Source organism: Hippocampus zosterae, chromosome 4 (assembly GCF_025434085.1).
Source record: "Hippocampus zosterae strain Florida chromosome 4, ASM2543408v3, whole genome shotgun sequence".
Classification (NCBI taxonomy): domain Eukaryota; kingdom Metazoa; phylum Chordata; class Actinopteri; order Syngnathiformes; family Syngnathidae; genus Hippocampus; species Hippocampus zosterae.
The window spans coordinates 18,464,809-18,489,824 of record NC_067454.1 but is presented as its reverse complement, the minus strand read 5'-3'; the positions used below and the strand labels follow the sequence as shown (position 1 = coordinate 18,489,824).

Sequence of the window (25,016 nt, the reverse complement as noted above, 5' to 3'; positions counted from 1 at the left end):
ATGATGAACAGATCCTTGCCGATGGTGACGTTATAAGAAAGTGTGTGTTGCGATTGTGCACAGTTTATGGCATGTATAAAGAATGTTGTGGTTGACAGAGTTAAATGTTGCAATTGTAATTTATTGGGGGCCGGGGGGCAGTGTTGTTTGGGGGGGGGGGGGGGGGAAGCAGTGTTGTCTCGATGTTGACAGCAAGTCACTCAGTACACAATGCCGTACATGCTGTCTACCATCTGCCTCATCTGCCTGGTCCAGTCAAAATTGGGACTGTGAAGAGAGTGCAAAGTGGCAGACATCGATTGTGACCATTTGTCCACTCAAGTCTGCTTCTGCCATGACGACAAACGGGAGACAGTTTATGTTAGAGAAACGGGGCTCTCCCAAAAGTGACTTTTGGCTGCGTTATAAAATTGCACATTTTTGAGTGACCTTTTACCGTGGGCAGTCTAAGGGATAACTGCAATAATCATGCTATCTCATCAACTTTGTAATGTGGCACATCAGTGAGCTGGTTCTCGGCAAAAGAGAAGTGCTCACCAAACTCAAGACAGATTAGTTAAGCATTTGAGTTCAGCTTATGTAAAATGGGCGCAAAAAAAATGTTGCATTTATATGTTTGTGCAGTGTATTCAAACCTGTTGTGTTGTCATCACAATGCACATGCATGTGTATTATGCGTAAAAATATTAATATTTATTAAAATATTACGCGTGTGTAATATTTTGGAGTTAACTTGGATTGCCATTACTGCATTATTGGCCCTATTAAGCACACTTGCAAAGAAAAGACCGTGTTTTAATTGCTGTCACACAGAAAAGGGAAAAGTCACATATTTACAGTTTGAAATACCTCATCTTGTGTGTCTACTTGGATGAAAATGTTAATTTACAGACCCGTGAAGAGGAATGATTGGTGCACTGCCTCCTTGTGGGCTCCAGACTTATTACAGCAGTTAACAAAATTTTAATGCACAAACATATTTTTGTTAATGAAAAGCAGGAAGAGAATAAAATGTCACATATACAGCAAAAACAGAAAAAAACGATCATAAGCGCATGTGTGTGTATATATATATATATATATATATATATATATATATATATATATATATATGTGTGTGTGTATATTAGGGCTGTCAGAGACAGAGTTAAAGAATTAATTTAAGTTAGTTTCCACATTACAAAAAAACCACAGTTGATCGCAGTTTTATTTGGTGGCCTATAATCTCTGTTTACATGCAGCCAAATTTCGAGGAGTCACTGACACGAAGGTGGACATACCCACGTTATAGGTAGTTTTACTTACAGTTTTACTTGTGTGATACTTGTTGGGTAAATCTAAAGTAACTTGCATACGTTGCAAAGCCAAATTCAAATATATAAATTGTATGTCTTTGCTCGATTATCGCGGAGCAAAATACCCTGCTCAAATTAACCTCCACAGAGCCTCGCAAATCAACACAGCTGGAGTGTGGTGCTCATGAACAGGACTAAACCTGTAAATTAGGCGTTTTTAAATTGTTTTTGTGAGAAGAATATAAGAAAGATAGCTGTAAAAACAGTCAGTTTTGATTGTTTTCTTCAACAGTTATCTTTGACAGAATTGCAATCAAGGTTCAAAGAAATCTCTCCGAACAGCCTTTGACTCTAAATATGCTTTCTATTTGATGATTGCACATTAACTGCATGTTTTACTTAAGTGAATAGCTGTAACAAGCTTTGTAGAAAATAGAAGTAGAAAAATGTGATTCTTTACGGAAAATTGTTTGACTATTTAGATCATGGTCATTGCTACACAGCACTAATAGCTAGCCAGATAGATAGATCAAAAAATAGATAGAATTAAAAGACCACTGCAAAATTATCAGCTACTTGTCTCCTAACATTTTTCAGCGCTGTACAGTATACAGTATGTTGTTTCAAAAATAGAATAGAAATGACAATGACAAAGCTGGGGATTATTATTCTTCAATCTTGCGGTGTAAATATGGATGAAATTATTTTAGTGCCTTGTTTCATAGTTTTATTACATCCTTTCCCTCACCACGGTTGGAGCATGTATGAGAAAGTAAGCAGTTATTATGAGTACACTTTACCATGCCATGGGGATCAAGTGTAAGTAAGAAATGAATGTTCTCTTAGTATCTTGATTCAGTTCTAGAGGATAGAGGAGGACGTCACAGGCTGCTGTAGATCCTTTTGATGGTGTCCCCCTCATCTCTGGCTATGATGCCTTTCTCGATGTAAGAGTCAACCTGCTGGTCCATGAAGTCCTTCAGTTTGGACAGGTCATAGTCTGGCACACAAACACAACACAGTGATCGCATTACCTCATTTGGCTTCGATCAGAGGGTCAACAATTCTCAGTATGATGAAGTGCATTGATCAGAAACTAATAATTAAATGGAACAAATTTTAGTGGGAATTTGAAAATTAATGGTATACTTGTTGAAATGGTCAAAAATGATTCGTACCAATGTTTGAGTAGTAGTTAGTATCTATCTGAGAGTTTTGTGTTCAGAGATATTTATTCCTTAAAAGTGAATCATATGAGTGAATCTTCAATTTTCTTTGACATTTTGACAAAAGGTTTGTGAGAATACATTATCAAGGGAGCCTACTGCTTTGCACCTTTGCTTAATAATGTCTTTCAGGCTCAATTGTTTCCTTTTGCCAGTCATTATATCGTCACAGATTTCCCAGAAGAGATGTTAACGGTAGCTTGTCAAATAGTGAGCCCACAATGATGAAAAATTCCAAACGTCAATTGGTTTTAGAAGAGCATATTTGGAAACAATGAATTGTCCTTTATCGTATGTAACTGAGTGTAAAACACAGCATTATCATCTTAGTACCGGCCGACTTGTTGATGGACTGTTGTTCCGGGCAGGCGCACCTCATGTTGTGGCTAATGAGTGGATCTATGGCCACTGAGCAGAGATGGAAAACTCACAGGGACTTGTATGGAGGATAGGTCAGTCATTACGACACCCAAACAAGATGTAATCTGTGCTGTATTTATCATTACAAGGGATTGAGGTCAGTCTCAGCATGTGCGGTGGCAAAACAAAACATAAGGGAGCCTAAAGCAGATGTTAGACTTCTCGCCAGTACGGTCATTCCAGAATCAAAGAACATTTTCTATCCTGCCTGAGAAATTTCCAATGACCAATGTGCAAAATACAGAAACATGCACGAGTATAAATGATCGTTTTCCTGAAGTAAAAAAACTGCAGCAGCAGCTGTAGTGAAATTGATTCCAAAATATACATTGTACTTTTAACGACCAAATAGCACACTCTAGAAGTGTTTTTTTTGTCCCTCCCTCTCATGACCAACTTACAAATGAAGTATAACATGCAAAATAAGGGTTAAATCAGCTGTATTTGTAGGACTTTTTATTTTCATTTTTTAAAATTTTTTCTCAACTTGCATGTGACCTTGTTTCTTAAACATTTTAGCCATCAGGAAGAAGAGGGAAAAAAAGTGAGCTCAGCCATAATGACATCATCAAGCTAATAGCTTTGACCACTGGTAAACTAACTCTTTTCTTCATATTTTTTTCAAAGGTTTTCAGCCCCAATGGATTTTTACTCAGAAACCCTACCTAAACCCTTTTACTCATGATCTGAAAAAGACTTGAATATGATTAAACTAATTATACCACTACATTTGTTCTTGACCAGTGAGCATAACAGTTAACAAAGCTAGCATGTACTCCTGAATCATTGGCATTGATGTGGAACCCTGCTTTTATAATTTTAACACTCCTAAAATTAAATCAGTCTGCTCATTAAATGTATCGGTATTTAATTGTAAAGGATATATTCTGCACATTTTGAACGTTTTTATTCAGATTCCTGAGTATCTGTAACAGCCAGTGGGGTTCCGTCAGGGCCAGCAAGGCCTTCTCTGCTGGCCTAAACATTCTCAGAAAAGTAAATTCATTAAATTTGCTTTTCTGAGAATAACAATTTTAATTTGTTATTTTATTTTCATAAATATGTTAACAACATTATTCTCTGTATTATTTACGTCATATTACTTCCACTTATAAATAACTTACCGGTAGTTATTATGGTAGAGTTTTTAACCAATCATATTTCAGCTAGCTTGTGTTGCCAGGTAAATTAAACTTGCTCGGGGCCTTCAGATTAAACAGAGCAGGCCCCTCCCTGTGCATTGTAAGTGAACGGGCACAATCAGGTTGCAATAGCCAATCAAATCACGAGTCTCAGACTCGTGGTCTGACTCGTCTGCGTACTCGGGCCAGCTAGAAGGCCTTACGTCGAGACTGGCCGTGCGCGTTCGGTAACAACGTTGCACCAAACACAGCATAATACGATCTGACAAATAAAATAGAAAAGTGTTTGCCCTTGATGACTGAGCTTTACAATGCAATTTTTATGATGGTTTATATTGCATGGTTTTCTTGAATACATCCAAGATTGTCAAATAAGTGATCATTTTTTTGGTGCCTAAAGTATTCTACAATTCTCAAATGACCCATATATATACATAGAGAGAGAGAGAGAAAGAGAGAGAGAGAGAGAGAGAGAGAGAGAGAGAGAGAGAGAGAGTAATTCAAACAGGTCAATCAATTCCTACTGATTCTCGACATATCTTTCACCCTTGTATCAATGCCCTTGTTTTAATTTCCTTTGCCCTTTTATTCATCCCCATATTGTCACAGCTGTAACAGGTTAGCTTCAGAAATAAGCTGATTGTTATCAGTCCTAGGAATAAAACAAAAATGTTATGTCACTAATTAAAGGGCCAAATGACCTACAAAGTAATGAATTTCAAGAAGGAAAACCCCTGTTAATGACGCGCCTCCATTCACGATGCAGTTGCCAGGACACTGTTTGCTGATAACAAACATGACGTGTGTCAGGGATTTAAATACAACATGATTAGATTCTTTCAATCTTGACTGTGCGGAGCCAAGATCCAATAGCAGTATGTGGCCTGTGCGTCCATCTGCTCCTCTGCCTAATCTGTGTAATGTGTAGGCGTAAACAAACACACGCACGCATGCATGCACACACGTGTACACATTTTCAAACAACCTGCCAGCTGAGATTGTCCTAATGGGTGCGTCTGATGGAGTGAACACAATAAATGGTCATTTAGCTTTTTCTATGACACTGGCTGAGGTCAAGGAGACCTTTGCTTTCCGTCTGCTCTTCTTTTCCGACAACAGAGAACATTCAAGATAATTACTGGACACTTAATTAGGTACACTTTCAAAGTCTTATGACCTCAGCCTTTTGACGTATTCATATGATATCCCTCAGGTTAAGGACCATGGACTTGTTCCCCCTTTGGGGCAAAACTGTACTAGTAAACTAATACATGCTTCTAGTACTACTCTTGATTTTTATGTGGTTGTTTGAAATACACAACGTGTAATTTTCTTAGTTGTGTGTTTAGCTTGACAGACAATTTAAAATGGGAGTGGCGACAAACAGCTTGGAGTCTTCCTTTAGAAGAACTGTTTACTATTTGCCAAACTGTAGCTGCTTGTGAAGTGAGATGAGCCACGGCACAGCGCTTGTATCTCAAATTTTGGGTCATGAGTCAAAGCAAATCAACTGACCAAATTGCCGTTGATATCTTGAAGTTCAGTCACTCGTATGTCAAGGCACTGCTGTACTCGACTGTACGCCATAAGATGGATAACAAGGATATTGGAATAAATCTTTGTAACTGCTTTTCATAGGATAACATGATGAGTGATTGCACCACTTTGAGAAAACTGGATGTACTCTTTAACTGTGAATGTGTTCAGTGTATTTTCTCCTATTATCAATTGTGTGTCTTCTTTGGCCGAACGGTAGACAGGCAGGCGGGGAGGCGGCTGTTGTCCCAGACAACCATCCCACACTAGAATACTAATGAGATGTCCCACATACAAGCTCAAAGATGATCCATAGATAAAACCTTCCTGCCGGTCTTTGAACGTCCTGTAAATCAAGGCTTGTCAAATTTTGTTTCTTTTAAAAGGTACCCTGGCTTTTTGTTGGACAGCACCTGCTTCTCCATACATGCTGAATAAAGCCACGGAACAGCCACAGTAAAATCCTTTCTTCATGCAGCTTTCACATTCTACTGTTTGTGGCCTGCACAGCTCGAGCTCATTAACATTTCATTTCCTGCTGCCAAATGAAATGCCGCTGGGCATTGATTTTTACAGCAGCAGGGAGACTTCTGTATGCCAATTAGTTTTCAAGATCAACAGTCACTACCAAAGAAACAACAGCCATTGCCAAATAACAGACATAATAGATCTTTTTCAATTTAGTCTCATCATTGTTTCCCACTTTCTGGTGTGCAATTTAAATGTATGCAGTTTAGACTCAAGAGCAGGGCACCCTAACATGACTGCACTGTCAGGATGGGTGGAAATGAAAGAAAATATGCTTCTCAAAGTGTTCCATGATTTTAACACCTCATTTTATGTACCGGTACTTGATTTTTTTTTAATCATTCAAATTTTGCAGCCTTTTTAACAACAGTTCTTTGCAGTGTGCCAAATGTAGAAGATACTGTGTACTGTATGTGGTTTCACTTTACAGGGAATTTAGGTGATTAAAAGATGTGTCCCAAGACCTTTGTCCGTGGAGTTACACACGTCATTAATGTAGAGGAACAAGTGGGAGGAGTTTACTGAATAGACCTTTGTTTCTGAAGAAGACAGTCGAAAAAGCCGTAATTGGGACAAACTCATCAAGAGTTTCTATTCATTAGCTGTGGCGCAAGCGTCTCGTCAAGCATCTCTCCAGCGCTCATTTCAAATGCAGATTAGGGACAACATAAAGGGTTTTACAGGTTTGAGCTCTTCTGTGCCTTTGACCTGCTTGTGACCCGCCACAACTCTCGGGATCGAGGGGCCGCCCACATGAGACTCTTTATACAACTCACCGTTTTTGCCTTCTTCCTTGTTGTGTTTCTTCAGCCACTCGATGTTCTTTCTGATGGCCTCCAGATACGTCTCGGACTTGCCAGGCCGATCTGTTGATCATGAGCAAAAGAGGCCAATCTAAAGTTTTGCTTTAGCTCGTCAAAAATACCATATCCTACAGTAACTGTGTTGATCAATGAAGTTGTCACGGACATGTTCCCAATTGAACAAAGAGAAATGATTTTCATCCGATATTTACTGCACAGCATAATCCTGTTTTACAATTGAGCGAGTACAGTGCAGCATTGAGGGACAGCAAATAACGTCAACTGTGATTAGACTTTTGGCCGTCTCTTATTGGACTGGCCTAGTTCTAGGCCAAACACAGACACTGTGCTATGACTGGCTGGGCTGTACGGTCTTTCTTATTTATGTATTTATTTATTTATTTATCGACTGCTCTGGCTCTGCTGAGCGGAAAGAAAAGGAGATATTCTGTTTGACTGAAATGACGTCATTTCCAGGTAGTTACAGTTAAAGTAGAACATGCATGTCTTTTTACGTATTGTTCATTTTCCATGCACTCATAGTGTAGTTTGCTCTGGGCCAAGAATATCCTCAATTGTCAACATCAAATTATGATCGACAGATATTTTTAAAATCTATTCAGAGCCTGTTGGACAAAAAGAAATTGTTGTTTAATTCTTAATGCTTCAGAGAAAAGGCAAGTCTCTATTTTTCAGATGTACAGTTTGTGAACCTCTGAGTGCTGTTTGACATCTGTTTCGCTTGGATGACAATTGCATGATGTTTTCCTCTTTTACTGTTTTGAGCTTTCCCTCCTTTACCCTCCAGAGATCAACAAGTACATGTTTCTGCGGGAATCTGTTCAAATATGGTGGCAACGCAGACAGTTCTTGTTATTGTTGTAAACTCCTTTTTGAACATTCAACACTGTCCCATAAAAGAATGTGTGCACAGATATTTGTGGCATGTGCGGTTTCAGGATTCCCCACCATTTTCCTTGATTTAACACAACATGTTAAGTCTAAAATCAATTGTAATAGACATGGGTCAAATATAATCTGAAACCTCAGTGCACACAAACCTTGTATGACCTGTACAAAAGAATGATATGTTTCAAATATTTGTGTACTTTGGCTTAGTCATCCCATTGCAGGGTGAAGAAATGACAATTAGTGGATTTTTATTTCTGTCAAATGTCAAACCGAGTCCAGTTCGTCTTGAACACGATGTGAAGGGTTAAAACAAACCATTAAGAATGAAGTAATTTAGCATAAATAATGAAAAAAGCCAATGGTTTCGATAGCTATACTGGTTCACATCTCAAGTCTGAAGACAATGTGCATTCTGTTCTCAGCTGCTTTGTGGACTGACTGGTTGATGGCTGGTCCTGCTTGGTGGAGTCCTTCAGGCTCTCAGACTCCTTCTGCATCTTGGCAGTCTCGGCCTTGGTGTTGTCATCCTCATCCAAATTCTTTCCCACTGCCCAAAAACACAACGCTCATTTAACCATCAGGCTTTGCTCGAATTAACTAACCTGTCACCTTAGGCATGACAAAATGCTGTATACACTTGGTCTATCCCAGCTGTCTTCGGGCAGTTGGTGGGGGACACCCTAAACTGTTAGCCAAACGCAGGGCATACATAGATGAACAACCATTCATGCTCACAATCACATCTAGGGACAATTTAGAGTTGTTCCATTAACCTGACATGCATGTTTTTGGAATGTGGGAGGAAATTGGAGTACCCGGAGAAAATCCACACAGGCACGGGGGAGAACCTGCAAACTCCACACAGGAAGGCCGGTGCGGGAATTGAACCCTGCACTGCACCGTGAGGCCGATGCGCTAACCAGTCGACCACCAGGCCGCCGCTGCTATTCATGCAACAAAATATTAGCTTTCTGTTCTCTTAAACAGGCCCAGATTTCACATTTGGTAACACCTACCATCTAACCAGCAACTAATGAATGCCCTCTGACAAATTTGGACGTTTATTTACCGTTAGGTCCTGTAAAGTCTGGCGGTCCAAGAGCCTTTCCGAGCTTGTTCTTGGTCTGCATCGCAATCATAGCATCCAGGTTTTCTACAGGCGAGACAAAAGAAAATTGCATGATGACACCTTACTCATTCCCCAATGAATTAGAGCAGGGGTGTCAAACTCCTTTTTTTCCGCAAGCCACTTTGGAGTTACATCTCCATTCAGAGGGCCATTATGACAGTGAAACAAAATCAATCGTCTAATTATATTATTAATGGAGCACAACAGATTGATGGATTACTAGTTTTGAAATCAATCTACTATAATAGCTTGTTCAATTATGGTCATAGTGGGTGTAAACATGTTAACAAAATACTGCAAAATGTAATTTCTTACACATAACAAGTGACCAAATTTCAGCATGGATCATGGAAGTTAACACATGATTTGTTTCCGCAATCTACATAAAATGATGTGGCAGGCCGGATCTAGCCCTCGGGCCTTGAGTTTGACACCAGTGAGTTAGCCTAGCAGGCTCCCTTTACCACAACATGAAGAAAAAAAAAATCACTGAAATAAATGTTCAAACTGTGCATAATGTTATAGAAGCTTGATTTTTTAAAAAATCCAGTACAGTACATTTTCAAGTCCAGTCTTTTGTAATGGTCTGTTTTCATACATTTTTTGGGGGTACACTATTTATGTAACTTGTCCGTATGATGCTTTGAAAAAATTTAAAATCAGAATTATATTTAAATACAGTTTTTGATTTTCATATACATGAAGCACAATGTTAAAATTCAAACTGCGCGTAGAGTTGCAGTGATTTACCTTTTCTATTCACGGCGTTTTTTAAAAAGTTCTTTGCTAAGTGCATATGAAGCATCATCTTAATTTTCCTGCTTGAGTCACTCCTCCACAAAGGCACAGTAAATGTGGGTTAATGTTCCTCTTATTTTGCATAGAGACGTGAGACAATTTACTACTACTTCTTCCGATCTCACATTCTCTGCGCGAGTTGCGTTTGCATTCACACCGCCCACTTTTTTTTAACATTCTCCTCCTCAGCCCAACACACAAAAACATTGCTTTTTCTCCGCTGTGTGTTCTGCGTCTTCTCTTTAATTTAAAAAAAAAAAAAAGATTATTTTTTTTGCTGGATGCTCAGTGGGTGATGCACCTCGATGACTCCATGAGAAACGAGGTCAGCTGGGGGCGAGGGCGGCTCGAGTTAACATGTTGCTAGGTGATTGTGAAATACTTAGCAATTATTCCCAGTACCAACCTATGACAACCATATGGCCAAGGCCATCAGGTTGCCAAGGAAACTCCCATCATGTGTAATGGCTGTTTTGTTCGGCTCTACATGGTCATTAATGGCCAGCTGCTCCTCAGGTTCGGCCTCCGTGTATTTCTGTGTTGTGATGATGAACACACAACACGACTATCCGTGTTTTATGTTATGTGTTGTGTTTATTGTTTTACTTGATGTTAACTGTTTTGTTAAGCGCTTTGTTACAGCTGCCGCTGTTGTGAAAGCGCTATATAAATCAGCATGTATTGTATTGTATTGTATTGTAACAAGCTGAGAGATCTACTTCTGGTGCTCACTTAACAACAAGATAAATCCTCAGCCCGTCAAATGAGTCTATTGATTTTCTTTTTTTTACTCACATAATTCCCTGAGTTGTCTGCTGGCCAGATTTCCTTTAAAGTAACACAACATTATAAATCTACGTTAGACTGGACACTCGCACACACACTTACATGCATTCACACATGCACACACAAAACTGTCACACACACTCAAATATGCCTGCACACTCTCGCACGTCACATCATACATTCACGCACATTCACGCATTCAGTCTCACACATACATATGCTCATGCAGTCACAACCTTCTAAAATGAAAACAGGTCAGGTTTAAGTGATTCAATTATTAATTTACAAATTAAGAGATTAATTTATTTATCAGAATCAGAATCAATTTTATTGGCCAAGCACGTAGAACACAAAATTCAAATAATAATAATAGTTATCATTATTATCAATGGATTTCGTTTTTTCTTTCTTTTTTGTGTTACAGTTCATCAAAAAATGGTTTCCTTTTTTGTTGTTTGTGTTGAAAACATTTTCACAATTTCATGTTCGTCTTAAATATAAAAGACAAATGACTGAAACAAAATTAAAAAAGAAAGTTTGAGGAAGAAGAAACGTGATGATGAGCCATAAAAGCAGGTTGGCTATTGACTGAACCATTGACACTTCAAGTTTTACCCTCAGCTGCACCGACTCATAACGGAAAGTGTCTTAACACACACAGAAAGCAGAAAAATGCAAACCAAACAAAATATGGTGAAAGGACAAGAACATATACAATATTTCCTTTTACTGGATCATGTAATATTTTTAATAATAACTTAAAGGGGTATAATATAAATTTATAGTGTTGTATAGTCAATTACTGGCAACAAATAATCTGCATTAACAGTAAAGATGTTTTTCTTTTGTTCCAAGGCCTCCCCAGTAATTGTTGTTTCAGTAAAGTGGTCTTACCCAGATAGGAGACGCCCTCCTCGGGTGTGATGGTGCCATATTTGACCATCATCTTCACAAAGTCAATCAGCGTCTTCATGATGGTGATGAGCGTCTCTCTTTCCTGAGCGTCTTGATCTGACGCAATCACATAGCAATCAGGAGCAGAGATGGGCAGTAACCAATTATTGGAGTGAAGTCGAATTGACTTGATTATGTATTTATTTCTTTTAAACTCACTGGTGTGAATGAGAGCATTTCAATTGTCTCTGAATTATTTGCCTGGATGCACTTTATGCATGTTATTTTGAGAATTCTGGATAAACCAACTGACACAATACAGGGCTTGATTACTTTTACTCAAGTAAAGGAGATGAACCAGTCCTCACTTGTACATTTACTTACTGTAAGTACAGAATGTGAGTACCTTTGCCACTTCTGCACAGAGGAGATAAATTGTCGTGCGTTGGCAGTAACAGGTTGCCATAGTGTCGGTATTGTAATGTGGTGTTTGGCTGCAGGGGTCTGGATGATGGGATTATGAATAATTAGGGCTGTTTGTGTGTGTGTGTGTGTGTGTGTATGTACCTAGATTACAATTTACAAGGGCAGGCTAAACAGTGACTCATCCCAGAACACATCATTGCCATGGAAACAACATGTCCAGGTCTTTGTCCTGGCTTGGAGGCAGTATGTGTGTGTGTGTGTGTGTGTGTGTGTGTGTGTGTGTGTGTGTGTGTGTGTGCATGTGTGTGTGTGTGTGTGTTTGATGGATGTAAGATGACCCTTTGTGCTCACCGGAATTGAGGCTCCTGAGCAGACGGTAGAAATTGGGAAAGTACTGGAGATCTTGAAGGCCGTCTTCTGGGTTCACTTCATTGTCATCCTCAGCGTCGTCTTTGCCCCAAGTGTTCACAAGCGTCTCATCGTCGTCTTCAGCATCCCTGTCCACATTATCCATAACCTCATCGTCCTCCTCTTCCTCCTCGTCATCGTAGCGCCTCCTGGGCTTCTCCCATTTATCCTGCTGATGCAAAGAGCATTTTTTTTTTATTAATTGAAATCATCTTAATTTTACCGCCTGCACTTCTTAATTGTGAATTAACGATTACCAAGTTTGCTGCCTGGGTGTCCTGCACACCCGTGACTTCCTCTTCATTGCTGTCCTCGATCTCGTTTTTGGCATTTTTGGTAATGAGATCCTGCAGGGCCTCGGCCACCTGATACTCCAGTGTGTCAGCCTGACTTTCCGTTATCTAAGGAGAAAACAAACAACAAGACTGGTTGCAACTATAGATTATAAAACATTGATCCATGCTCGTGAAAGGCCAACTGAGAGAAACAGAGGACTTGAGGTGTCATAACAGTTATACACAGGTGAACAAAATCCAATTCACACATCTTATTTTATTGCATTTTCATGAGCTGAATTTAACCCTTTCATGCAGCCTGTAACCTGATAACATGAAAAACCGTCCACTGTCGTCCACGCTATCCCTGAAAGGGTTAAAGCCGAAAGACTTTTTCTATGTATACATTTTAAGGTCTCTTTTTCTCAAATATTTTTCGCTAATCTGTACAAATCTGTTTTAGGGAGCACCTCTTGTTTGCTGACATAATACATCTACCTCACAGGTAAAGTGGATAGAAAGCAGGGTCCCACCTATCTTGTTGTATTTAGCAGAATAAAATACTGATCATCAATTTATCCATCCATCCATCCATCCATCATCTACCGCTTATCCGGGGCCGGGTCGCGGGGGCAACAGCTTTAGCAGGGAAGCCCAGACTTCCCTCTCCCTAGCTACTTCTTCCAGCTCTCCCCGGGGGATCCCGAGTCGTTCCCAGGCAAGCTGGGTGACATAGTCTCTCCAGCGTGTCCTGGGTCTTCCTCGGGGTCTCCTCCCGGTGGGACATGACCGGAACACCTCACCGGGGAGGCGCTCAGGAGGCATCCGAATCAGATGCCCAAGCCACCTCATCTGGCTCCTCTCGATGTGGAGGAGAAGCGGCTCGACTCTGAGCCCCTCCCGGATGACTGAGCTTCTCACCTTATCTCTAAGGGAGAGCCCGGACACCCTGCGGAGAAAACTCATTTCAGCCGCTTGTATCCGGGATCTCGTTCTTTCGGTCACGACCCATAGCTCGTGACCATAGGTGAGGGTTGGCACGTAGATCGACCGGTAAATTGAGAGCTTCGCCCTTTGGCTCAGCTCCTTCTTCACCACGACAGACCGATACAACGTCCGCATCACAGCAGACGCTGCACCGATCCGCCTGTCGATCTCCCGCTCCCTCCTACCCCCACTCGTGAACAAGACCCCAAGATACTTGAACTCCTCCACTTGGGGTAAGATCTCCTCCCCGACCCGGAGGGGGCACTCCACCCTTTTCCGACTGAGGACCATGGTTTCAGATTTGGAGGTGCTGATTTTCATCCCAACCGCTTCACACTCGGCTGTGAAACGCTCCAGTGAGAGTTGGAGAGCCCCGTTTGAAGGAGCCAACAGCACCACATCATCTGCAAAAAGCAGGGATGCAATACTGCGGCCCCCAAAACGGACCCCCTCAACGCTTCGGCTGCGCAATTTATTTAAATATATTTTAAAAATACAACAATACAGGTATTCATTCATTCATCTTCCGAGCCGCTTGATCCTCACTAGGGTCGCGGGGGGTGCTGGAGCCTATCCCAGCTGTCTTCGGGCAGTAGGCGGGGGACACCCTGAATCGGTTGCCAGCCTATCGCAGGGCACACAGAAACGAACAACCAGTCGCACTCACACTCACACCCAGGGACAATTTAGAGTGTTCAATCAGCCTACCATGCATGTTTTTTTTTGGAATGTGGGAGGAAACCGGAGCACCCGGAGAAAACCCACGCAGGCCCGGGGAGAACATGCAAACTCCACACAGGGAGGCCGGAGCTGGAATCGAACCCGGCACCTCTGCACTGTGAAGCCGACGTGCTAACCACTGGACTACCGGGCCGCCCACAATACAGGTATGAATTACAAAATGAAGATTTTGCTGTTTTACAAGACTTTGTCCATGGGTACTTGCTTAGCTTTACAACAGAGAGAAGAAAAATGGGAGGATGGAAGAGAATATTTTGCCTGTGTTAGTAAGTGAAAAAAAAAACAAGAGAAAAAAAAAACTAGGCCTATATGTACCGATTTAAAAGAGCTAAAAGAAGCGGATTATACCGGTGGCTGATAATCGGTCGGCCCCGACTACAAAGTACTGATCTCTGTTTACAATCATCATCAGCTTATCTATTGAAATTAATGTAAATGCCATGAATCTATTCTAGCCTCTGTCCAAAAAAATAACACTATTTTTGTAATGTGTTCTGAAGAAGCAAAATAGCACTGTATAACAGTGTACTTCATAAAAACAGAGTAATGGCACTCTTAAATTAAATTGAAAGAATTAAGCTGTAAGCTGTCACTCATTTTGTTTCACTTCAATGAATATTGTGCTGTTCCTTCTGGTATGCGGACCTTGGCCACTTGGCGGCAGTTAAAAACAGACGGGTCAGTCATATCGCAAGTCACCGCTGTATCTGAGAATCTACTAAATGATAGAAGTGACATATTTGTGCTTGATTACATCCTACCGCTGTTACTGCAAAAGAGAAAGTTCAAGCCTCATAATGTGTATGTGGTGTCTATTCGTGTCAAACCTACCAGACCCAGTTTGAGCAGCTTGGACACAATCCGGTCAAAGACGCCCCTGTCGTCCTCCTCGTAGATCTTGTTTGCGATCTTCTGAACGATGTCTTCGGCCGTCAATGGAGTGCCATCCACCTGACGAAACATGTCTGTCTCATCTGAGAGGGAAAGGGACACCATTTGTGTTAGCTAATTGTGTCGCACTGCGCTCATTTGACAAAACATACTGCAGCTGATTCATTACCGTCGTCTTCCAGCCATCCTCAAGGACCTTCAATTAATTTAGCAATCAGGGGTGGACTTTTTCCACTGAGGGCCACAAATGGAAAAAAAATGGAAGGAAGACATGGGCCCACTTCACCTTGTTTATAAAACAAGGCTGGTAAGGTGGGCCTTCGGCCCACAAAAGTGTTATTGCTTGGTTCAACTTTTTGTTCATCTTCATTGCTTATCGCGAAAATAAAGAGATGTTTAGCTCTACTAAATAACTAACAATTATATTGCAATGCTTGTGGGTAGACAACAATTTTTCGCTAAGATCGTAGTGAGCCACTGCCTGAGCGGCGCAGACCGCGTGCGGGACGACGCGCAATATATATATAGATTACACTTAATGTAATGAATTGGTACAATTAAACAATATTTACATGTACAAAAATATGTATTTCTACACTCGCAATAGTGAATTGCAACATTGTTCAGATTTTCTTCCATTTTTACTTCAAGTTAACACCATTTAACTTCAGTTACATTTTGACAAATATAAAAAAACTGAGTGCTATCTTTAAACATCTTTCTTTGACAACAGAAAACATCAATAGTGAATTGCAACATTGTTCAGATTTTCTTCCATTTTTACTTCAAGTAGGTGTTTTGGCCAATGTCCCAGTACTTTACCACTGCATGGATATTTTCTTCCTCTTGCTTAGAAGAGAGATGTTATTCATACAGCTCAACTCTTTTATCACCCCCATGCCTCCCACAAAGAGCAAACGTGTGCTGACTTAATGGATCATCTTCAAGCTATTGTTGTCGCACTCCGAGGAACAAAAAAAAAGAACATCCAAAGTGTAGTTTGCTGTATTGTGATGTAACAGAAGCTGAAGAGAAGCTCACAGATGCTGGGCCATATGCAGGAATTCATTTGTGTCTGAGTCATCACACTTCAGAGATTCTATTTCACTGAATCATACGTTGGGACGTTTGTATTTTATGAAGTTTTATCCCTTGATGAAATCTGATGTCACAAATTTACTACATTCACATTTACTATGTACTTTTTTTAGCCGGACTGGAATCCTCCTCCAATCATCTGGCAAATGTGTTTTTTACATTATGTTTTTACATCCTCATTTTTAAGACACTGTCATGTGTTCTTTTATAGTACTTCAGGAGGTATTTTGCACCATAAAAATAGATGTACTTTCTTTTCTGATTTTTTCAAAAATTTTAAAATGTCAACATTAGGCTTATTTCCGCGCTCTTGCATTTGGTTAAAACAGTCGTCCCCCGTACCGGTACATGAACCATTTGGGACTGAACTGTACCACTGGACTGCAAAATACTTTTTTCCCCTTGGTGCTGAGCATACCTGTTCTGCTTATGGGTCTAATAGTTGGGAATTTTTCATTGTAGTTACGGATGGAAACTTACACCCGGTTGAACTGTGTACCATTGTTTAAATATATATGAAACAAAAAAGGAGAATACTTGTCACTTAATGTCACGTTTCCGGCTGAGTTAACCCTTAGATGCATGAGTGACTGGCCCCTACACTCTTCCATAGGTGGGTGAAAAATGACCCATAATAAAATTAATGCTTTTTTAATGACATTTTTGTCATTTTGGTTAAGAATAATCACTTGTATAAAATTTAGTAATATATTTAGGACCATACAGGAATGATTTCATGTTTGAAATATCTTTATTTTTAATTTTTTAACATTTTTGAAAAATAAAAATTACCCAGAACAGCAATAGAAAAATGTGAACATCCATTTTGTGTGTGTGTGTGTGTGTGTCTCTGTCTGTCTGTCTGTCTGTCTGTCTGTCTGTCTGTCTGTCTGTCTGTCTGTCTGTCTGTCTGTCTGTCTGTCTGTCTGTCTGTCTGTATGTATGTATGTATGTATGTATGTATGTATGTATGTATGTATGTATGTATGTATTGCCTGTTTTGCCTTTCGGCAGTGATCATTGCACACAGGTACATTGCATTTCCCACACCTATTGCTGACTTTGCGATCTTTGTTACTTGGGCAGATCTGACACCTTTTTCACTTTGGTTGGCCCTGTGTATTTCTTTCCTGTGTCTTAGTGGTGGCTTTTGTCACCCCGCACCTTTTCATTGCTTCAATAATCGGGATTTGCAGTTGGGTGCAGCTTTCCAGTCGACTCATGTAGGGTGTGACAAGCTCCTTTGACAGCTCTTTGAGGAACAGCAGTCGTGCATTGGTGATGCCACTCTTGAAATCTGGGTGCTGAGCCATGAAAAAGGTGTAGACATTTAGGGTGCCGATCTCAATTATGTTGGACCATTGCACCATGGGCCACCTCTGTGTTTGTCGCTTGCACGGGTAGTTACCAACCATCTGGTCAATGGTGTCTACACCTCCATTTGTCTCATTGTAAAATTTGATCACTTCTGGGTTTTTTTTCTTTTTGCCATGTTCATCCACTGCTTTGTCGTGGTGCATCGTGCTCAGGAGCACAACAGCTTTTCCTATCTTTCTGTCATAGCTGACCATGGTAAGGCTATCATTGAATCCAAACTCTGTGCTGTAAACCTCCCTGGACTTGGAAAGCTTCATCAGAGTAGGGATGTCTGGCTTGTTCTGACATAGAGTCCCCACAATAGTGAGCTCCTTCTCCAGGAGATGCTGCGCGAGTGGCACACTGGTGAAAAAGTTATCCATGGTGATGTTGCGACCGGTGTTTCTAAATCTACCACACAGCTGCTGGACAATATTTTCTCCCAGATTCTTCTGAACGTCTTCCCCTGGTTGCCTCCCCGTGTAAACTATACCATTTATTGCATAGGGGATGCGTGCATCACAAACCCAGAAGATCTTTAGGCCATACTTGGCAAGCTTGCTTGGCATGTACTGTAGAAACTTGCACCTTCCCCTGAATGGCACAAGCTGTTCATCGACAGTGACACAATCACTGGGGATGAATTGCTGTCTGCAGTTGACCAGGAACAGGTACCATACATAGCAAATGATCTGTTTCCAGGCGGAAGGCCAATTTGTAGATAAATCATAGTCATGAACAACACACAAACAATTTTTTATGAAGATAATACTTAGACGTATCAGCTCTTACAGTGTAAAATAATTTTCCTGAGGGGTTCATTTCTGATAGTATAGTCTGCCCAGTCCGCAGTCAATGTATTGCTGACAGCCAAAGTCGATTCGAATCAGTGGTTCCCATTGGACTCCATAGAAAATGTACACGGGTCACTTTTGACCCATTTATGGAAACTTTGGGTAGCAATACAAAAACTGAAATTTCTTAAAATGTATCAAATGTAAGTTAAAATTGTGAATGACATTATATAAAAAACATGTTTTTTGAGGAATACCTGGAATATGAAATTATAATAAATTTTCAGTCCAAAGATATTTCAAGAAAAACACCTCATCGGGTCATTTTTGACCCACATATGCATCTAAGGGTTAAAAGTAAATGAGCCATAGTTTTTGTTATTTCATTTATTTTCATAAACTTTATTAACCTCTTCTCTGTTTGGAAGTACCGGTATACAACAACACTGCCGCACCCCACTTGCAAACAGTTTCTAATCAGGAATCCCTGTCAGCAACAATCATCAATGAATGGTTTTGAAATAGTCAGTGACAAAAAAAATTGTATTACCATTAACTGCTCCCTGGTAGAAAAAAGCTTGGGGACCACTGGCTGAAACCACAACTCGTCTCACACTCGTTCACATCCTGATATCTGGATTTTGGTCTGTTTTATTGATGTATCTCATCTTCTTTTTTTTTCTTTTCTTTATTTTAACTGCATATTTTTGGAAATTTGAGGAGGTTGAAAGAAACTATTTAATTGAATACAATTGCACAGAGATAAGCTTGTATGAAGAGAAGAATAGAAAGTAATATCAATAAGTAGCAAGTCTATTTTAGTTAAGAAAAACAATTTTGTTAACAAAATAAAATAAAAATATAATTGATTTGAAACAAATTAAAAACAAACTGACAAACTTCTTTCAAAAACAGACTTCTTTCGTTTATCAAACTAATGATACGAAGATGTTCTTTGTTTTCATCTTTGTTAATAAATATCATATACAGCATATGCTTTCACGGTTCATTTTAAATGTACTCCTTTTGGTATTGCTGTATATCTGTAGCTACAGAAGAACAATGGTCAGTTTTTGGAGAGTTGGAATTTTGCATTCTTTTATTGCAAAATACACGAAGCATAATCTATGATAATGAGGTTTTCTTTGTTGTTGTTGGGTTTTTTTCTCACACTCGACAGATACTCCAAATATATACAACTAAGAAAACAAAAAATGCAAGCTCACCAAAACTAACCAAACTAATGAATAATAAAATAAAAGTAAAAACTAAATAAACGTAACTTTAATAATACAAAACAGTTCTAATCCAGATTGGTAAAATTTTGACTTTTGTGGAGTCTTTTCAAGTCGTTGTATTAAAAAAAAAATACAGAAGAGAGATTTTAAAGCGAGTGCTTTTGAGGGCTAGCACAAGAGCATTGGGAGATAATCCCACTGACATCCACGTGCTCTCTTTCATGTCTGCCTGCAGATCCACGTGGAATGCTCAAAGGTCATCTACGAGCAGACAAGATCAGGACTGGATGAACCTCAGTTGTACTTGGGTAGAGCCCATGAGTATAAATGCTTTGATCAGTACTTCAATCGATTTTTCAGGCACCGGTCCCATACTTGAGAATTTATTCTTTTTGATGATTTAAATGAAGAGAGGTAAAGTCAATCACAGTTGGGCTGGGAAAAACGGACAGCAGCAACATTGAAGGAAGTTCTTTTTTTCATTGTGCCAAGTTCTTGAAACGGGTAATATACATAAATATAACAATTGTGACTTTTTTTTTGCAAGTTTCACACTGTACTTTTTTTACTTTTTCAAAGGAAAATGAGATTAACGAACAGGACTTTCGGGAGAGTTTTTTTTTTTAACTCAATTACCTGTATTTGTATTCAAGTACAGAATGTGAGTACTCTGCTTGGTACTTGCCGTGCTCCATCCCGTTCTTGGTCGAGTCATATTCTTCAGCCAGACGGCGACTCTTGGTGGAATCCGATTCGTCTGGAAGGTACTCATCTTTCTTCTCCACCTCATCAGTGGTGTCCTTGAATTTGTGGCTCTGGTCTAATGACTTCAGCACAGTCGAGTCATCGACTGGCTCCTCGGAGACAGCTGGTCGCTTGCTCTCTGATAGGGAGAACAAATGAAAATCATTCATCATTGTGGCCCCCGTGTGTGGTGCCTTGGAATAAGGTTTCAAAATGGATGCAATTTTGGAAGCTTTTCATGGGAATTAATTTTTCCCTTCAACGCTTTTGACATGCAATTAATTCCCCAAATATTTCCCCAATTCCCCATTTGCACTTCCCATATAAATTCACCAACAGCATTTTTGGTATTTATTGAAAATTTCCCACTCCTATGTAACCTTACCCTTGAGTAAAGCCCTGAAATTTGACTAGCATTCAGCTCATTTTAGGTTCTCCATGACTTGACAAGACATTTTCTTACTGGCAATGTTGAAACCTGAACTTGGGCTGTCTAATTAATTGATTCGCAAAACGATTTCCTCTTACCAGCCGACTGCACTGCAGCCTTCACGCTGTCTGCCTCGGCGATCTGTGGAAATAACAACCATTCTGTTAAAAAAATGTCATTCTTCACATAATGTTTTTGATTATTCCTGTGTGTCTGAGACAAGAAAGCCTCACCTGCTCTTGGAGTGGTCTTTCTTCTGTCAGCTGTCGATTGTACACAGATTTATCTGCAACAATAATAGACCAAAGACAGTAAATATCATACACACTTATGTTTCTTTACATTTTAATGAGGATTTGGCAAAACTAATCATTTTGAAATGGGCTCCTACATATATTTCCACATCTGTAGCTTCTTTTCCAACAGAATTTTCTTCCGTTTTAGCTTCCAGACATAGGAAAGCTGATGCTCCCTCCCGCCTCTCTCTTGGTCAAACCTTAATCGGATTATCAAACAAAAGATTAAACTGAGTCGAAAATAGACTGCAGGCCTCAACAGCTGCTGCTGAGCTGCAGCTCAATTTGCTGTATGCTCTTAATGAGCAGATTTACAGCTAAATTGACATAGAACTGCTGGAAACTGCTACGAAGAACCACAAACCTGACTCTAATCTGAGCCTGAATTAGTCTATAGTTATCAATTGTTCATTGTAAGCACTTCTCACCCTAAAGGATGTATTTTATTCTATTGTTAAGAGAGATTCTGTGGTATAGTCTGTTACAAGTCAGTATGTGTCACTCAACTTTGTTCTCCTGCAGTTAATAATTGTGTTTTATGATAACTCTCTTGTCATTGGTAGTAAAAATTCGAAAAGACTCTGCTATACATTGAATGTGAGTCAGTTAGAATGCCCTTTCAAAGGCTAACTCACCCTCGCTGGATGCTGTCGGTGTAGGAAAGGCACATATTTGGTTTAGTAGACTGAAAACAATTAAATGGAACACGATGCAAAGATGTTTTGGAGCCATCCTAAACTAATAGTTAAAAAAAAGTGGTTGATCGGTCTCCAACCGCCGCCGCGGAGTCTGCGAGATTGCTAGCCGCTTGAGTGAAGCCTTCGGTGGGGGAACGGCTGACTGGATCTCCGCTTGTCCGTGGAGAGAATTGGAACTGTCTGCCGGCTCGAGTGCTGAAAGCAGGTCACGTAAACGCTTTGCTTCTGCGAAGGATGAGCAAGGAAGGGTGAGCAAAGCCCCGTGTGAGCTACAGCATCACTGGCCGGAGGATGTAACACAGCTCAGCGCACAACAGGACCTGCCCCCTCACTGTGGAGGAGGAGGAGAACGCTGTAAAAAGTGTACACACTGCCAGAGCCCCGACTGCACGCAACGTGATGTTTTTGGAATGAAACACAACGAAATTCTGCATTTAGTTATTGTTCATGTTTTATTACATTTACAAATTCACAAATCCGGTGTTTTGGAACAAATTTCATCCAATCGTTTTTTTGTGCTAAGGACAAGGCAATAAAATGTGACTTTGGCACCACCGTGTGGCATGTGGGTGCCAAGGAACTGACGTAAATTCAGAAATATTTTTAGAACAAAGTAGTGGGTTACCACCATTTTGTGATATCTCAGTGCCAAGGAACTATGCTGAAGTGAGTTGAGAAGTTTCATTTAAATGCAGTGCTTTGCAACAACAGCGTCAAACTAATACTACTAGTGACATTACACAATTCTACTCGTTAACGTCAAATGTAGCACTACTACACCACTACTAGTACTCCTATTATTTCTATAACATTGTACTACCACTCGGAGAAGCTAATCTTTCGTTCTTTAGTTTCGTTTTTGACCTCACTAAAAATATGAAGTTGTCTCACTAGTGTGCAGTAATGTCATTCCAAAGTTGACGGCAGAACTGGAAAACGCATCGTTTTACGAGTGCGCCATAGTTATTCTACAAGTGTCCTGAATGTTCTTATTAGTGAGGACAAAAGAGTACTAGAACCTGGACTGGAAGATGGATGTCAAAAAATGCTCAAATGGCTTTCCATACTTAACTGTATCATGTGTGATGTTTTAGAGTGGAAGAGCTGTAAAAATATTGCCTTGAATGTTAATGAGTAATAAGATAAGATGACCTTTATTTGTCCTTCATTGGGGAAATTTGCAGTCTACAGGAGCAAAATTAGGGGCGGGGGTGGAGAATTCATTTAACAATAGGTAACATGATGGAAATGCGGTTCGCGCATCTGCCTCATAGTTAAGTGCTCTTGTGTGGAGTTTTCAATCATATGTTGGTTTGATCAGTGTACTACAGTATATATTATAATATGTCTACAATTTCAATGGAACATTTATTTTCACCAATTTCTAATTGAAACCCATCATCTGCTCAACACCTTTTGCAGTGTTAGTTCATGACCTGGCCTGTAATGTGCGTCACCCAATCTCATCACACAATCTCTGTGCGCCATACTTGTGCAGTAAATCTTTCCTCTGCCCACTGGCTTGTCAACAGTGAGTGCAATTAAATGACCAGCAAACCATTAGACCCATGCACACATAACAGATTTACAAAGACACTTTATGATCTGTTTACTTTCATAATCTCTGTGTGATGCCAATTAGACATAGAACACTAATAAAACCTAAGATGGGCCATAGAGGCCCAATAAAGTATTATTGCATTTTCAATTGTCTATTTTTCAAATGAATGTATAGAAGTTTAATACGGCGGGTAAGTATTATGTTATTGTGGTAATATTACATTTCTTTGTCACTATCCATCCATTAATTGTCTTTATCGCGTGTTCTCATTTGGACGAGCTGTAGCCTATCCCAGCTGATTTTGGGTGAGAGGCGGGGCACACCTTGGACCGGTTGCCAGCCATTGGCTGGGTGAATACATGCAAACAGCCATTCCCACTCACATCCACACCCATGGACAATCGTCAGGGAATCCAACATCCATGTTTTGAAATGTGAGAGGAAGCCAGACTACCAGAAGAAAACCTGCATAGGTATGCAAAGATGAAAGCGCCACACAGGAGGGCCAGAGCCTGGATTCACCCCCCAAACTTCAGATATCGACATGCTTGAAAATGGTGGGGATATTTTGTAACTCAACTGTTGAGTCAACGCTGTTGGGTCAGAAGTTGGGTCAGTTTAATAGAACATTGGATGAACAATGGACTAAATTATTAAATCATCTGTTGGGTAAAAGATGCTCTGCCCACAACACACAAAAAAACGCATTGATTTCCGAACCCAACGACTGTTGGGTTTGGGTTTCATCATCAGTGTTGGTTTAAGATACAATAAGAAAACCTCTATTTGTCTCACAATGGAGAAATTCCCAATTTACAGCATTGATTGAGAAAGACTGGAATAATTATATTAAATTAGCATTTGAAATCTGTTGTTTTGGCAATTATTGCCTTGACCATATGTTTTTTTTCAAGTGCAATACTTACAAATTCTATAGATGTCGATAGAAAAAAATGAATTTTCATTCAGAGTCACCAGATATAGATTATATTTTACATTAACCAACACAATTTATGAATGATGTACTGATGAATAATAGAATACTATTCCCCTTCTTAGTCGAGTTTATTCTGTTTTGTGAGAATACGGAGGTGGATCCTCACTGTATTTCACTTGAATTAGTGAGTTTTATTTTGCAGCGGTATGCAACTGCACAGCACACGATAATATAATCGATAATTGAATTAATTAAAATGGGTATTCAAGTCAAGAGGAGGGTCATGAACGTTACAAAAAAAACGAATTATTTGTTATAATGTAATGCAGCATTTATTGGTCTGTTTTCTGTACTTTTCTATTTTCAGGTCTCCTCCTTAGTACTTTAAAAAATGAAGGCAACCTTCATCTGAGCCTTCAAAGACTACTTGTATGACTCATATTACAGCATTTCCATCCCTTTCAAGTTTCTTCCAAGTCCCACCTGTGATCAAAACATTTGAAAACATCAGCTTGTTATCCATCCACATTCTGCTTGCGTTGCCTTATTCCAAATGCACTTTGTGATCACCAGGCCAGATTATGTTTGTGAAGTTTGCTTTGTTCTATAATTGAATAGCATTTATTGAGTCATTCTTAAATTGGTTTTAATGAGATCCTTTCTCTCC

At 39.8% G+C, this 25,016-nt stretch overlaps 1 protein-coding gene across 3 annotated transcripts; it reads right to left on the bottom strand.

Annotated features, from left to right (window-relative positions):
- Nucleotides 1-774: 774 nt before the first annotated feature.
- Nucleotides 775-22,192, bottom strand: scg3 (secretogranin III). Of its 3 annotated transcripts, none has more exons than XM_052063730.1 (12): nucleotides 21,789-22,192; nucleotides 21,091-21,143; nucleotides 20,956-20,998; nucleotides 20,369-20,566; nucleotides 15,138-15,280; nucleotides 12,561-12,704; nucleotides 12,247-12,472; nucleotides 11,470-11,586; nucleotides 8,932-9,015; nucleotides 8,302-8,409; nucleotides 6,924-7,013; nucleotides 775-2,295 (listed from the first exon to the last, which is right to left on the bottom strand). In XM_052063730.1, the coding sequence occupies exons 1-12, from the start codon at nucleotides 21,883-21,885 to the stop codon at nucleotides 2,177-2,179; spliced, it is 1,422 nt and encodes a 473-aa protein (XP_051919690.1). In that variant the 5' UTR covers nucleotides 21,886-22,192; the 3' UTR covers nucleotides 775-2,176. The 3 variants fall into 3 exon arrangements, with proteins under 3 accessions (XP_051919690.1, XP_051919689.1, XP_051919691.1); XM_052063729.1 differs by having other exon boundaries at nucleotides 12,247-12,475; nucleotides 21,789-22,190; XM_052063731.1 differs by lacking the exon at nucleotides 8,302-8,409 and having other exon boundaries at nucleotides 12,247-12,475.
- Nucleotides 22,193-25,016: the final 2,824 nt, after the last annotated feature.

What these genes read in the sequence shown, in the direction of transcription:
- scg3 (XM_052063729.1), bottom strand. Translation starts at nt 21,885, where the DNA reads ATGGCTCCAAAACATCTTTGCATCGTGTTCCATTTAATTGTTTTCAGT. An exon ending in AAAGACCACTCCAAGAGCAG is followed by an intron (nt 20,999 to 21,090) that starts GTGAGGCTTTCT and finishes TTATTTCCACAG; the next exon opens with ATCGCCGAGGCAGACAGCGT. An exon ending in CAAGAACGGGATGGAGCACG is followed by an intron (nt 15,281 to 20,368) that starts GCAAGTACCAAG and finishes TTTCCCTCTCAG; the next exon opens with ATGAGACAGACATGTTTCGT.